At 32.8% G+C, this 14,641-nt stretch overlaps 1 protein-coding gene across 2 annotated transcripts in view; it reads right to left on the bottom strand.

Moving 5' to 3' along the window:
• The window catches only part of LOC115236708 (neuronal acetylcholine receptor subunit alpha-7-like), a 220,135-nt gene that overhangs the window by 66,235 nt on the left and 139,259 nt on the right, over positions 1 to 14,641 (bottom strand). For both annotated transcript variants that reach the window (XM_029809322.1, XM_029809321.1), the window contains exon 2: positions 1,841 to 1,885. Coding sequence is in view for 1 of the 2 variants with exons in the window: in XM_029809321.1 (XP_029665181.1) it covers positions 1,841 to 1,885 (45 nt within the window). In the remaining variant the exon portion in view is untranslated. The remainder of the gene's footprint in view (positions 1 to 1,840; positions 1,886 to 14,641) is intronic.

Genomic DNA, 14,641 nt, shown 5'->3' with positions numbered 1-14,641 from the left:
GGAATATCTCTTGCTGCGTGTGATTTAATGATCAATCCGCAGGGATTAAGTTGATAATTTCTAGCGGTCGTAATTGCAAATATCAAATATATTTGCAATATTGACGCGGACGATGCTAATACATCGTGCATTAGTTACTGACATTGAATTAACATTGCAAGTTAAATTTTGATATTATATGTGTATAACGCGGTTATCCAAAATTATTTTACGGATTATTATATTTTTTAAGAAATAAAAAAATATTTCTCATTGATCTCTGTTATTTCCATGACAGATAAAATATGTTTAACTGTATCTTGAAAATACGATTTTTCCATCTTGAACATGTATGCCCTTCTTCGTGAAACACGGATTTAATTTCGGTTCTTTTCTTGCATTCGACACAAGTGCATTTGATAGCGACGTTACATATAACACCATATCGATACTCGCGGACATCGAATGTCCCTTGAATATCTACACGATTTATATTTGGGAAACGTATTGGTTTTCTAAGTCAAATGCAGCTGCGTGTTATTTCCGTATGCATTGGCCGTCATGAGACACAGAGGAAAGATTAAATAGCGAGAGATAAAAGCTGACGTTTCTATATCTTTGGTACGATAGTATCTTCGAAATTGCAAATGTTATCAAATTAACTTATCAGATGTCACAATGCGAAATAGTTTCACAATTAAAACAAGTTAGTTACTAAGAAAAGTATAATATAGAATCTATATAGGTATTAAAAATGACAACGCGATAACAGCAAGATACACTTAATAAAATTTGTCTCTTTGAACGAATCTGGAATATTAACTCGCAATTGCAAAAATTTAAAATCTCTGCGGGCAAAATTAGCTGCCAATCAGCAGCGTAATAATAACGATTTTCACCCTTGATATCGTTGTTTGTATTGTCAGTTGCGCCGAAGGACGTTACGCGTCGGACGCGGTGCGATTCGTCAATCAGCAGTCAAAAAATGGTTATTCGTATAATTCCACAATGTTCGAATTTAGGTCATTGTTACGCGCGTGAACTCACGCAGAATTTACCTCAAGCCGCTCAACAAAACGCGAAAAATAAGCAACGACGATTGCTTTCGAGCCCTGTGAACGGATCGAAACCCACTCTTTGGAAGAAAACACTGCCGCAGTCTTAATAAGGGCGCATCGTCGCTTCTTGAAAAAGTAACCTGTTGCGGCTACCCTATTAATAGTTCGGGTGCCGATAAAAATCCGATCTGATGTCGCCGCGGTTTTACCTCTAGCGCTTTTCTATCATACATTTTGAAGTATGCTAATAATCCAATGATAAAGTTGCAAATACGCGATACACTCAACGTTTAGAAGCAACGAAAAATTTTTTTTTTATATAATGGATTTTGAATGATAAAAGATTAATACTTTTATATTGATAAAACAATAGCAGTGGTATATCTACTTCTGACATATCGATTTTTGGCGGATAAAAACTGATAAGCGTTGCACGAGTAAAATGCAATCATATGTAAATAGAGTCAGTTTATATCACGATTTTTGTTCCCCATCTTTTTGCACCGATAACTGCCTGATTTACGTGACGCAACTATTTCGCGAGAACGATTTGAAACGTCGGATAAAACCGGACGATGTGTAACGCGGTAATTGGATCACTCCCAAATACATTCGAAACAACTTTAGATGAATCAAGACTGACGTCCAATTAATAGAACAGTGAAGATTTGTTAAAAAATGACTCAGATAGTTTCGAAGAGTTTTATGCCGTTCGTGTAATTGGCAACAATCAATTTGAAGGAAGTTGCGATTTGTTTTATTTTTCACAAATTGGAAATTTTGAGTAAATCAGAGAGACTTACCAGTTTCAGCCAAAGATTTGTGATGAGCAACTGATTCTTCTCGTCCTATAACAAAGATCAAATATTAATCAATTTAAACATACACCAGATACATTAAATAACTGTTTTCCCGTTTAAAACGTATTTTTAATGTTGGAATGAAAATTATTCATAATTCGTAAAAAAATAGCATTTAACAATACTACTACGTAGTTGTTTAATATTTATGAAACATAGTAAAATACATTTTATATTTAATTTAAACAGGTTTTAAACTTCTACAATTAGAAACTAGATGGAATAATGAATGAAAGATAAATAAAAGCAAATCTAGGTTATTCTGCACAAAAATATCTTATACACTTCGAAAAGTAAATTTGTAATATGGCATGTTTTTAACATTATATATAAATACATACACAGTTTCTATTTTTTTGTAAAAATAGACACAAACGTGTTTGACATTCGTGCAAGACGAATTAACGCGTTAGAAATGTAACTCATTATGCAGTTTCAAATCGCAATTAAAATTGCTGTAGAAAAGCACATATTCATTTAACAAAGCTTGTAAAGACGAAGGACTGTCATTTCTCAGAGTGTCTGCAAGTTTCATAATAAAATGGCACACAAAGCGCGTTATTTAATTAATTGCACATTGTTAACGAAGTAAATTATTTGCGCATATTTTCACAATTATAAATTTAGTATAATAAATTTCCGAGAGCGCGTGAGCTTTTTTAGGTGTTAGAGAACGGATGACAAAAGATGGCCGAGTAACACTATAAATTACGCGATGTTGCACATGGGCATGATAAATACGGTATCTTATTTTTCTCGTTGGAATTTTTCTACTTATAAATTTGTATTATATTAAAAGAAACAAGAGAAAGAATCCCTGAAAAAATGTTGCAATGAGACGTCATTTTTAAATGTTACAAACGATTTATATCTTTAACAATATATTTTTAATATAATTATTTTATGTTAAGTATAATATTTTATATTGCAATTTATAATTATTATTATTATGTAAAAATTATTTGCTTTTATGTACAGATAATGCTGTTTGTAAATTAAAAAAATTTATTTCCACCAAAATTTCGTCGTCACGGATATAGTACTTGCAATATTTTTTCGAAAATCCCTTCAGATGCATCACACAAATGTGATGATTTTAAGCTTTAATTAACACTACAGTCAAAGCTGAAATAATCCTATTCTGTTGGCCTTTATCAGTTTTTGTATACCAATTAAAGCCGTCAACTCTTATAAAAACGTAGATTGTTTCCAATTCGTTACTGGACACTAAACGAGAAATTTGATTACATTATAACCAATAACAAAAATGGTCAATTAGTGAATTCGAAAAATTCAATACGCCTTTTAAAACACAAACGTACAAACAGAAAGAATTTATATAAGCTTATTTTATATCGAACATTGAAAGTAACAATGTGTACAAAATATTAAAAAAAAAAAATAAAAGTTCTTATATAACAAAATCTATATGAAATTTTTTAATTTGAGAAATCCATTACCAATTATATGGTAAATTACTATACTTATGTGGTAAAGCTGTTAAAAAGTCTATATGTAAAATTCTATTGCAACATAATGGCAAATTGATTTTTTGCAATAATGTTTTTAAGAAACATTATCTAGAATTTTTCATATTTGCATTTTAATCCCTCACAAAATTTTATTTAATATTATGTTTAAAATTATATTATACAAAAAAGTTGTTTGTCATGAATGAAAAATAGAAGCACACGAGTTTATGAAAAATAAGGAATATAAAAACTTTGAGAAAATATCGAAAACAAGATATAACGTAGCTTCAGAGGCGGCAGAAGCGTTGTTCTATATCATATCCGCATGTCAAAAGAAATATTCCAAAGACAAATATGCGACGAGTGAATGCATGCAACGATCCTCGCGACTTCTTGACATACAAGATGAGACTGTTCGTGATGTAACGCTTAGTTAACGATATTGTTGCCATTTTTACTACTGTCGCAATAGGAATTTTCCGGTTCGTTCGTTCGTTTCGCGCATTGTCAGCCTCGTCACGTAAGGCATTGGCTTTCGGGTTTCCCAGTGTTCAAACCGCGTTCTTATCCTGATTACAAGCGCGTCTTACAGGAGGAATGCTCACCTCCCGAGAAGCTGCATTCCCATGTCCCAGGGGAGGCTCGTATCCACGAAGATGAGCTTCGATATATCCTCGAAACATACAGCAATACGAGACATGGATATCGATCCTTGTATCCGGAAAGCACGCAAGGGAGAAGCGCCGATAGGAACAAGGAAATAATATATCATGTTGTACTACAATACGAACTTTACACCGCGTTAAAGAAGGACGATTTTCAAACCAATTCAGTATTGGAAATATTAATCAACATTTGTAATTGTCGAAATTAAAATTAATACATTATTTTCTTGAATGCTAAGTGATTCGGTATTATATATAGGATAATTTTCTTTATTTTGTAATATACAAGTACTAAAAGGTATCTTAACATAATAGTTGCACACACATCTGCGTGATAGTATGTTTAAAAAATTATCTTATCTGACTTTTTTGAAAGTAAAATACAAGAGAGATATAGACGTTATTCTATTCACGCTTATCGCCGACAATCTTATAATTACTCCCATCTCGATAGCTCGATTTTCTAAAACGGTCGTACATCAATGAAGTTAACAATCAGCTTTTCTTCTCTCGCGACGTATATCGGATGTTTCCGGAGTTCCGGTCCATTCCACAGAGAAAAGTGAGCTCTGAATTTTCCGCCGGCTTATCCTTTCGTTCGCGTCCGCGAGATAAACTGTTTCTCGATAATTGGATCTTATCGTTTAACCTCGCCCCTTTCATAAACTACTGCTCAAAATCCCCATCTAAGGTCGAGGTTAATCCACACGGTCATTATTTTGCCGCATTCTCTTGCATAATTTAACGTCTCGTTGAAACTTTTCATTGCCGGCCGAGTTCTCCAAAGATCCGTCGATCTTGTAGGCTAATGGGACCATAACTGCGCGTGATCAGACAATTCTGTCTCGCTAATTTAACTGCAATGTAGAACTGAGAAATTTTACAGGATATATAAAAAATTTTTAAACTAACATTTCTCTTATGCATTTGCAGTCAATTTTTCATTAGCGTAAATTTCAAGTTATTTCTTAATCTTATGTGTTATTTTTTAATCTTCTAATTTTCAGTTTATAAATATATACGTATATATAATAAAATCCCTTAAATTATAAAAATCTTAGTTCAAATAAGAAAATTGGAGTTTAAATAAACTTTAAATAAGAGAAATATAAATACATAGAACAAGAAACTAAATGAGAGTTCTGTTCTGTTTCACGAAGTGTAACAGTAATCAAATCTTCGATTCAGAGAAATTTTTATTCTTTGAAGTGCCAAAAGTAACGGCACTTCGTTTCTCTCAACTGTCGAATCTCGCAGCATGCTATCGCCTGGATCTGTTCCAACGTACTCTGTTTTTCTGGGCCTCGAATCCTCAGCCTGAATTTTCGAGCAGCGTGGGGCAAATATTTGAAGGTTTAACAAGCTGTCGTCCACCATGCAGTTAAACGAGAAAGAAAGAGAAAAAAAGCACAAAGAAAAAGTGTTCTACCGCAATATAACGCTCGCTAGAATTGTCCGAATTTAAAAACAAAACAGCCAAAAATCTCGCACGCACGTATTTATCTTTTATCATTTCATTGTGCTCTTTAACGCAGATTATTTCAAAGAAAGTCGAATAAGTGAATGACATTTAACGAATGTCTGATCACTTTAGTAAATAACTATTGACTTTATGCTCAATTTTGCGATCGTAATAATGTGTGTATCTCATAATCTAATAATAATATGATACTTTTAGATTTTAATTATAAAACATTTAATTCGATAGCGTTTATTATCCGCTAATCAAAAATTACATGTTATTACCGGAAGTATCGCGTTCATTTAAATTAGGTAAACAGCAATTCGCGCTTTAGATACATAGCGTTTTCATAACCGCATACAGGCACGCAACCATTGCAGATATTCCGGATACTGATTAGGAAACTATGCCGAGGGTCGTTTCAAGGCTCGCGTGCGATATGGCTTAACCGCGATTGTACAGATTTTATGTGACCAAAGAGAATGTTCAGAGCCTGTTCCGACAAACTGAACACCACCGCAGACTATTGCGGTCACTTCAATCAACCGTCCACAAGCTCGATTGTGTCTACAAGCAAGGTATCTCTCAATATCTCCACTCGACACGTGCATCTAGCTATCTTATCCGATGATACTTGCACTGAAACCGTCTTGACCTCGATTATTATACTTTAAATAAGAAATTAAGACGTAGCCATTAATCGCGGATCAATGATAATGCTTTGATTCGCATTTTAAAAGAATGCATTTTAGGAATGTATCGAAATAATAAAAAAAAAATGCTATTATTTTGACAGATCAGAGTCAAATACTATCTCGATGATTTTTTACTCGTACATGGAGAACATTCGACAGTTTCATCGACGAAAAAGAGCAGAAACATTTATGGCGAAATAAATAAAATTATTACGCGAAATGAGTGTATATAGGTGAAAGAATATAGTGGATATTCTTTTCGGGTCAGTGGTTTTAAGCCAAGTGTACTAGAAATATTAACGATCGCTCTAACTGCAGTAAAATATTAAAAGGCTGCTAAGACAACACACTCACGTAGGACAATTTCATATTATTTTTGAATACGTAAACGTCGAAATGCGAAAGAATTCATAAAAGTTATAATTGTAAATTTGAACTTCTTGCATGGATGAGAAAAACGAAACAAACAATTTTAAAATATTTTTATCAAAAAAGAGACAAAGAAGACAGAGAAAGAGAGAGAAGAAGAGAAAAAAAGAAAGAGAGAGAGAGAAAAGAAGTATAGAAGCAAATAAGTTATGACGGACATGCCATTATATGGCATGGAATATAGCGCAATATTGCGCCGGATAAAGTTTCGCAATGGGATATTTATGTAGCTTTATGCAAACAAAGTTGAGTTCTCTAGTTTATGAAAATTTGTTTTACACGAACTCTCTCTCTCTCTCTCTCTTCTGTAAAATTAAATTAATGCGGAAAAGAAATGTTTTGCCCCATTTTTGTATAATATAAAGTATTAATTGTCTATCCTTTTTCCCTAAATGTGTCATACCTCCGACTATCGTGACTTTTAATAAGATACTTTAATAATACGAATAAATAAGTTATTTAGTTTTCACACAAATTAAAATACCTTGCAAATTTTTCGAATATTGCATATTATATATTACAGTGTTTATACATTCATACCATCAGTCACGGCCGTATTCTACAAAACGGAACACAATCGACTCGATGTTAGATGCGAATTGGTGATGCACTCTCAGAATATTAGATTTATTTTAAAATACACGGACGCGCGATCAAGATCCAAGTAATTTCCAAATCAATAGATATTCCGATGGCGAAGCCTTTCGAACAACTTGGTAAGAAATTTGCGTGTTCGAATTCTCTTTCCCAGCGGAAACATGAATCGCAAATTCGTCCTTTGCGCGATGGTGCATTACCAACAAGTTATACTACATCCAGACGTAGATACGGTGTAACGAAATCGTCTCCGGGGATATCATTTTGCTGCATATATCCTACAGCATCTCAAACTATCCACGGAATCGCGCTCGCACGCAATCTCTTACCGAGAGATACGTATTCTTCAAAAAGTTTAAACAAATCGAGCAGCAGCATTATCCAGCGCATTAAATTTCCCATTAAATAGATTGTTTCTGGGAATTTATATGCGAGTCCCGTGACTCATTTGTATTGTCGACGGAAGATGGATAGTTAGCTAGAATTTCGTAATTCTGGGAGGTATAAATACGCAATAATCTCATGCAAAAATATTTGTGTCGTCAGACATCAGAGAATGACAGATATTTCGTGTTTTTACATAAATAATCTGTATTAATCAAATCTCAAAAGATTTATTTTTAATAATGATAGATAATAAAACGTTAATGCATTCTTCTTCTTTGACGTATACATCAATACATTTAACATATTTAATGTCTTAATAAAAATTATCATTTCCAAAACAAAAATTTTTTATGTAGAAATCAATATGAAAAATTACTTACACAAAAGATAGAATATTTCAATGATTTAAACATTTTTGTACAAAAAAAGAACATTTCTAGTATTTCTGTAGATATATTTAATTGCGTAAGTTTTTAAATAGATTTTTTATCTTTATTCTATTTTCTGTATATATTGCTTATTTACTAAAATCGATTTTTTAAAATTAATTTCTTTAATTCTTTTGTTTGTAATTGAATAAAAATCTGAAAATTAATTTGTTCAAACATTTCTAAGATATTATGTGGAATATATTGTATAAACACAATATGTATGTGTGATGTGTAGGTGAATAATTCAAATGTTCTGCAAATATAAACTTGTTACTGAATGGATTAGTATAAATGAAAGTGGTCATATATCATCGTTACACACCACTGTTATTTTCTATTCAAACATTTAGTTATCTTAATCACCGAGAGAGAATATCGTGTCGCATTGATACGGTTGACATTTGCATTTCCTAGGTTACAGAATACGCATGTATAGCATCGTATGAATGAAAAACTTGCACGAAAGCATGCTGGCGAACTCACGTTCCTGATGCATGGAAAGCGTTCTCCGAAAGCTCATCATTGGTCTGAGCGCATTGTTCGGCAGATCGAGATGGGAAGAGGGGATGGACGTGGGATGTTATGTGTGCATGCATGTAACGGAGCAATGCCATAACGTGTTACAGTCATTTGGGGAATGCCATAATGTCACGTGGCCAATTTGCATCTCGGCTATGTTTCGAGGAATCACGAACCCTCGAGTGACCTCTATTGTGATGAAAAGGTCACCTGTCGATTATTGTAACAATGCAATCGAACAGATGCATCGAATTAAACGGACTGATCGGAAATGTTCAAGAGATCATTGATAACAATATTGCAAATGGATACATGCTGACAGAAAGATAGAGAAAACTGGAGTAAAAAATAGATTAGGCATGTCAGGCTCTCTACATTGCACTACATTTTTAGTAACTTGAAAAATTGCTGCATTATAGTGATGTTATTAAACACTTTCATTAAAAACGTTGGAATTTTTTTGAAATCTCTTTACAAAAATATTACTTTACAAAATAACTTTTGTTCTTGATTTAAATATTACTTATCACTTTTTAAAATAATAAATTTGTTTTAATATGTAGAGATATTGAGCACATATATTCATCAACAGTAATGAGGAAAAGATCATACACATTCACACATACACACTTAATAGAAACAATCAGAAAGGTATATTAATTGAAAAGGGCAAAATTCTATAGTCTGATTACGAATACGCAATCGCAGCTCATTATACGCTGTACGTCATACACACAAACGCGCGATCAAATGCTGAGTGGGCAGTAATGCGTTGAAACAACGCACGTTGCTTCGACCAAATAAAGCATAGTGGTTCGATTGCTATTTTTTGGCATAGTCTTTGATTCTGTATCTAATCGATAGTTGCCAATCAATTTCAAGCTAAGATAAGTCAATGGCAATCTTTCCATAACATTTATTTAAATTCTCTATTGAAATTATATTTAATTACACACTTCTTGGTAATTTAAATCATCTATTTATGTTACCAAAAAATTAATTAATCGTTAAAATTTTATCTGAATAATTTACAGAGCTTTCACTTTTAAAAAGTAATTGGAAAATTTAAACATTGATATATTGAATATATGGGATAAATTAGCGTAGATAAACGTAAAAGAAGTATGTTCCAAGCACCCTTGTGGAAGGAATGCTACTATTATTGTACATATGTTTTTTTTAGGGCATCCTGTGTAAGTGGGCGAGATATGTATGAAACATACTATTTTTTCGATAAACGATACTTCCGCACAAGAGTAACGTTTTATTGGAGAATTTGCAGGGGAAACCAAGCGGCTTTCATTACATCCGAAAGGTCATTCGTTGATTGCTAAAACGTCAAATAGAACAGACGGCCAGGTAACCGACAAGAGATACGAGTGTTCCCTTTTTCAAATGATTTTAATTTGATATCAAGTGAACATACATGCATTGAAGAGATCCCTCTCAAATCCGCTTAGAAGTTTTCCAAAATAATTGCCACAAAAAAGTGCCTGTCAAAAATGTCAAGAGTAGATGCTTGTCTACAAAAATTATTTTAAATTGTACATGTTATTAACAGTTTTATAATTTAAAGTTGTTCTATTTAAAGCTGCAGAATCAAATACAAAGAGTCAATATTAATCGCGTGATTATCACAGCTATTAAAAATAAAAATTTTCTTGAAGAGTGAAAAAAATACTTTAAATGATCGCTTAATTTCTTTCAAAGAAATTTGTTATTAATAATGATTGTCAGGAAGTCAGGAGTTTATTCATTTCTTAATTTTTGAAATGTTAAATAAAATAAATATTGAATAGCAAACGATATAATTTTTTCCTCTTTTAAACAAAATTAAATCGATAGAGCGATAAAAATCAAGATGTGAATCAAGATGTACATTTCAAAATTTTATTATCGGAGTAAAATGATTCTTAAATAATGAAACTAACGATAAGAAATAGACATTCCTCGGGATATTACCATTCGTATCTATCCAAGAATCTATTATTAAGAATTACACTCACGCATATATATAGTAGTAATTAAAATAAAATATCTTATCCACATTAATTTATCAATATAAATAATCTTTATAAAGGGTATAAAGATATAAAGAAAAATTAAGGCATTATTCTAACAGCATATTCCTCCAATTAAATCAAGATGAAAAGTCCTTTATAATTTTTTTTTTTCTTAAAAGTTTAGTCCCAGAAATGCTCTGTTAAAATAGTGCTCCAACTTATGTTTGCACTCTGTATATTTCACAAAAAATCAAAGATAAAAATGGTACAAGTATGATAAGAACTGAAATGTTTTATATATTTCCATCTCGAATATTGAGAAACGAAGTATTACAAAGAATTCTTGTTTCAATACATTGCTATTATATTTAGATATAGCAAACGTCAGTATGTCGCATATGATGGATGATACATTTTACTATGTTATGAGAGTCATAAGTTAGAACGGTAAAAATACTTATCCCACTTTCGCTTTCCGATCTTCATTTCTTTTTGCGTGCAGAACGATACTTTACGGCTTAACGATGTTGCCCTTTTTTTATTTAATCCTATCACGTAGAAACTTGGTACGTCGGTCTTGCAATTTATCATGTCTGTCGGGAAAAGGTTTCTTATCCACATCCAACTTCCGACGAAAGCTTAGTTCGACTAAGGTATAAAAAAAGAGTTCGACTATCGCCTAAATGAGATCGCCCATAAACTTGATCTGAAAGCGCAGTTGCTAATTAATACAGTAAGATCATGCTCGAATCGTTCATTAAAGCAATACAAATTGATGCCGCCGCAATATAGAATTATTCAATATTTGTATGAAATAAATCCTCGTGTTGTACAATCTGATATACGTGTCGTGCGTCGATGGCGTTGGAAGGTAATTAGATATTGAATATAATTGCACAGCATTGACAGGATGTGATATCGCGATATTAATATCATAAAATATATAATTAAATATAGAACATTATCATGTGTGACATCTGTACAATAATAATATCAGGAAATGAATAAAAACCAACATTTGATGATTTGATAATAACAGATATTTTTCAAAAATTATTTTTCTCTATCTCAAAAAAAATATATATATATATATATATAAAATTAAAAAATTAATCTTTTGCTCTTAATTTCGATTATTTTATAATTTTAATATTATCTTATTAATAATTAGAGATTGGATAACTTTAAATAACATTGTATCAATAATAATTTTCAAGACACATATAGCGTTTACGGCGTTATAAATTTTTAGGTTATCTTTTTTTAAAGGAAACGCACAGAACTTTTTTCTCGAACGATATCATAATAATGAATTTATATTTCCTATTAGTCTATTAGTTTCTTTCGACATCTTAAATACTAAAAAGTACTCTACAATGTCGTGTCCATGTGGAAATATTCTATTAAAACAACGATGGTTGACATAATTTCAATTCGAGATACGCATGGATTATTCTATATATTCTGGATTCTAATTCTTCCCTTGTTTGCTGTTAGTTTGAAACTGATATTGAAATTGACAATCGTAAAAAACAATTTTAATAATATATATAGTATTTCAAGCGTATATATATTGTCTGATATATCATAATTTAGGCTACGCTTGTGTAATCTTTTTTATCAAATGGAACGATGATGAAAATTTTCACATTCCCAGATTTCTGAATTTTATTCATTTCGAGGGTAAATTCAATTTACTGCGGAACGTATCGAATGTAAACTCTGGGAGCAAATTCGCGCGGCGCGAGTAAGCACAGTCTGGCTCAATTAAGGCAAGTCGGTCGAAAAAAAGGGGGAAACGAGAGATTTCAGTAGATCGGAATATCGGAACGAATTCCTTTTGCATGTGTACACAATCTATTACAGCGGGCTTATATTCGAGTCACCAGGTATCGGGGGTGCGAACTTTTTCAGTAATTAATCGGTCCCGATATTTTGTTCCTTCCCGGCACCCTGGCTCACCGATTAATCTTATTTTCCATCGCCGAGCCAATCGGCAGGACTCCATTGTATTCTCGGTGGAGCACGCTTTTTAATTGGCATTGACTCGGTAAACTTTGCTGTAACTTTGTCGATGAGAGACTCTATCACTGAACGGAATAATGCCGAGGGTCCGACACACGGGTCACTATCGACGAGATCTAGATTAGCATTGGCCAAAGTTAGCTACTCAATTATTCAAACCATTGCCGCGAAGGAAACTCGAGAAATACGAAAAGAACGCAAGTCGCGCTAATTAATTGGCGGGTTCAGATGTGAAGTACCGTAACGGACTTCTACCTTAAAGTCAATTACTGGATTTTACTAGCCCATTTTCCCTGAATATAATATAATACACATGTAGAGTGCTCTACTGTCTTTTTAAACGACAAATCAAAACTCTAACAGTCTTAGATCATTTAAAATTTATTTGAGTATGAATTTAATAAAAATTAACTATTGTAGATATATATAATATCAACATTATACGAACAAATTGCAATTATAAATCATTGGAATTGTAATGTGATCAACGTGCGATATTAAATTGACGTGTGCCGATTATGTAAACTTTTAAGCGGAAATCAAGGGACGCATTCTTAATTGCGTTACAAGTAAGCAATGCTAATTTCTAATTCAATCAGATTTGTAGACGTTTTAGAGCGAACTGTCAAAGTACGCCCGGTGAGAATTAAGCGCGACATCCGACAGATGGATTAATTCCGGCGGTCCCACGCGATATCGGAACGGGATATCACTGGTATATGCAAGTGTTACGTCAGTTGCGTGTATTAACGACCGTCAATAAACAGCAGTTACAAACATTGTATTGTGGTTTTGTCATTGGTCGTTTCAATATGGAACAAACTCAATATCAACTGCTGTTAACTGGAAACATTTAATATGGATTTAAAGTAAAAATTATTTTTCAAATAATGTACTCTAGCGTTTATCCATCGATATTCACCAGAATCAAAACCACAATTGTTATATTAAAAGATTATAGCACACATAGTTTTATTTTAGAGGATTTTTAATTAATTCAATATTACTTTTAGCAATGTTTAACTTTATTTACGCTAATTTGATTTTAACTCCAAAGTTCCTACACAACATTTAATGTTTTAAGGATGCTTTCATGTAGTTAGAGTAACTAAAGCAACGCACGGAAGAATGACAAAAGCGCGTTTACATTGCGTCTTTTCATCAATCTACTTTAGTTAAGGCTCAGCAAATCCAGCAATTCCGCTTGGCAGAAAGGGAAAGGAAGCAAGCGTATTCCGTTCACCGAATATTACACGCGTTTTTCCTTCTCGCTCGACGTAAAAAGTTAGTCTCGTCGCGCTAGTTCCCTTTTCGTTTTTCGCACGTGTTATTTATTGCGGCAATGGAACCAGCGGATATAGATCCGAGATCTGACGATTTTCATGTAAATCCCGGGATTATGCGCCTTTCAACGCCCGAGAAGATATAGAGAAGTATCTTCGACTCGGATACTTTTTAATATCGCGTTACGCGACTCGAGAGCTGTGAGATTTAACGGATGAAAGAGGACGACCTCTCGATACCCGTTTTAATTTTTCGCTACGTGTCTCTTCAGAAAACGTAGCGATGAGTATTAGCTCCTCGCGCTATTGAACGCGATATCATAAATGGCTATAACATTGCTCGAATAATGGTCACGTCGTTTATTAAATCCTTAGCGTTTACACACTTGGCCTCTACGTGCACATCTTAACTTAACTCTGCATTGGTCTCACGTTTGCATGCGTACGTGTGCAAACAAAGGACTGAACCATAAACATCTCAGTAATATTTTCTTCATTATTTAGGTTAATTAAAAAATCACACTCATGTGCTCTCTTAACTATGAAAAATTTAACTCTGAAAAATTTAAAGTTATTTAACTCAAATTTAAAAATCAACAATTGCAAGCTTTGATACATTCTCTGTACATTTCGAGAGGGAGTTATTAGTCAAACATCTATAGAATTCGCTGGAATAAACTTTTATAATTATTTAACACGAATGATATGCATCTATAATAATTGTAGTTAAATAGTTTTGATACGTTGTTGGCAGAACAACGAAATATTTTGCGTTT

The sequence above is a fragment of the Formica exsecta genome, unplaced genomic scaffold, assembly GCF_003651465.1.
Source record: "Formica exsecta isolate Colony F162 unplaced genomic scaffold, ASM365146v1 scaffold26, whole genome shotgun sequence".
NCBI lineage: Eukaryota > Metazoa > Arthropoda > Insecta > Hymenoptera > Formicidae > Formica > Formica exsecta.
Note: the sequence above shows the minus strand (reverse complement) of the source record. Positions and strands in the feature narration are given on the sequence as shown.